General features: G+C 31.8%; 1 protein-coding gene across 1 annotated transcript in view; it reads left to right on the forward strand.

Moving 5' to 3' along the window:
• The window catches only part of LOC105309453 (olfactory receptor 4A15-like), a 14,550-nt gene extending 13,541 nt beyond the window's left edge, over window positions 1-1,009 (forward strand). The window contains 3 exon segments of the mRNA XM_023526214.1: window positions 698-808; window positions 810-879; window positions 882-1,009. Coding sequence (XP_023381982.1) covers window positions 698-808; window positions 810-879; window positions 882-1,009 — 309 coding nt within the window.
• Window positions 1,010-2,279: the final 1,270 nt, after the last annotated feature.

Here is a 2,279-nt window from a genome sequence, read left to right on the forward strand (position 1 = left end):
TCTGTCGTTGTGCAGGCAACTCAGGAAGTGCATTGATGCATCAGATTTGGAAATAGGCTTTACATTTTGCAAGAGTACATGGGTGGTGTGAAAATTCACAGACTTTTCAAAGTTCTCTGAAGCAATTCTCATAAATAACCGTATCCTTTGTGATTACTAAAATATATAGGAATTAATTCAGTTCTGTAATACTCTTGGATATTTTCATATTACAAAGGTCCAGAATCAATTTACCTTTTCTAACATCAATATTCTTGGAAATTAATTTCAAACATATCTATTTAGGGATATTTTAATAGGCGGACATCTAAATCTCATGATAGGTTCAATTACTATGTTCTTTAAGCATTGTTTGCTAATCTATTAGGAATTAGAGGATAATTAGCATCTGTAGAACTTTACTTAGTACTTTCAGAAATCCAAGATAATAGCATAGTAAGCAAACCATTATTTCAATTTCTATTTATGGGTAGTTTCTTCGTTTTATCATATGGTTAGTGGCCATTTATATCTATTCATTTTTCATTTGCTTGTTTATGTGATTTATTCACTTTGCTATTGGTTTGTTTGTCTTTCGATTGTTAATTATTTAGATCTGTCTGTCTATTTTAGATATCAACTGTGACATGTACCTCTTATTGAAACTAGCCTGTACTGGCACCTACATTATTGGCCTCATCGTGGTTGCCAATGACAGGGCCATCTGTGTGTCATCTTTGTGCTGTTAATTATCTCCTATGGGGTCATTCTGCACTCCCTGAAGAACCTCAGTCAGGAAGAGAGGCGCAAAGCGTTATCCACCTGTAGTCTCTCACATCACCGTGGTGGTCCTTTACTTTGTCTCTTGTATTTTTATGTATGTAAGGCCTACTTATACCTTACTATTGATAAATACTTGACTGCATTTTATACCTTTATCACACCTATGTTGATCCCTTTAATCTATACTCTGAGAAATGGAGACGTGAAAAGTGCCGTGAAAAAGCTCTGGACCAGGAAAAGAAAATGAGGCAGCAGAGAAATGTATTACCTATTTTCATTGAAGAATTGTCACTTCCAGGAATGCCATGAGTGATTATTTAACTGCGTAAATTTCACCTAAGGTTTAACAACTTGGGCATGATGATATACATTTATTATGTGAATACTTTTAATGATCAAAATATATTTTCAAGATTTTCCTAATTTCTGAATTTAATATATGTACTTTTAAAAAATATATTTTTAATATTTTTGTAACTTCTTAGGAAAATATATTTTCAGTTATTGTGTGTAAAAGTTCTTTGTTCAGATTATATATTTACATTCTATGGTATAAGTTTGCAATAGTAAATACTGAAAAATTGATTTTAGTTAATGGAAAACTTGCTCATGTTTCCCTTTTAAATAATGTAATATTTTTCAGTATTAATGGTGCCCATTACATAATAGAGAAAATAAAATAAGAAATAAGAAATAAAAATTGGTTTACTTCTCACACAAAGATAGCCCATATCAATATTTGATGTATATGTCTTATTTTTGTAACTCCAGAATACTTTGAACATATAACTCTTTTCATGTTGCTTAGCTTGCTAAGGCTGCAGAAATTGATGCTTCAGAGTTCTAATATAATCATGAGGAGTCTATGTATATAAAAATTATCTGATCAAGCAGGACAGCTGTGTGTAAAAATAACTAAATCGTATGTATTTTCCTGGTTGGGGAATCATATTATCTCCTCATGTGGATCAACTTTGTCTGATGTTATGATTTTAGGAAGATGGTCTATTAACTTTATGAGATAGTTTTTAGTATCTAATAATTCCCTTGATGATTTCTAGTGTCCCATCTCCATTTTGGCCCATAGTGTTTCATAGCCTTCCCTGTGGTATATATATAAAAGTAGAGTAATCCATAATCCATGGGCTTTAAATATGCAATAAAGAACTTGCACCAGATATGTTGGGTAATAACACTATTACGAAAGATGTTGACAATATATCCTATTCTTCTTCTATAAATGAAATGCAGATTGTTAGATAACAAGGAGATCAGAATCTATCATTTTATTTGTAAGAGATCTCATTCATTAAATTCTCTGTACGAATCAAGCTTATAACAAAATATTTGCCTAGAAGATGGTAGGAAGCATATGGTCAAAGAAACTCATGATTCTGCCTCTCTATTTAGTTTGAATTCTTAAGGGGCTGTGGCTAGGGCGTAATGGATGCTTTTCAAGAGTAAATCACACTGTATGGAAATCTTACATCGTATATTTTATTCCTGTTATTATGACA

The sequence above is a fragment of the Pteropus vampyrus genome, unplaced genomic scaffold, assembly GCF_000151845.1.
Source record: "Pteropus vampyrus isolate Shadow unplaced genomic scaffold, Pvam_2.0 Scaffold743, whole genome shotgun sequence".
Lineage (NCBI taxonomy): Eukaryota > Metazoa > Chordata > Mammalia > Chiroptera > Pteropodidae > Pteropus > Pteropus vampyrus.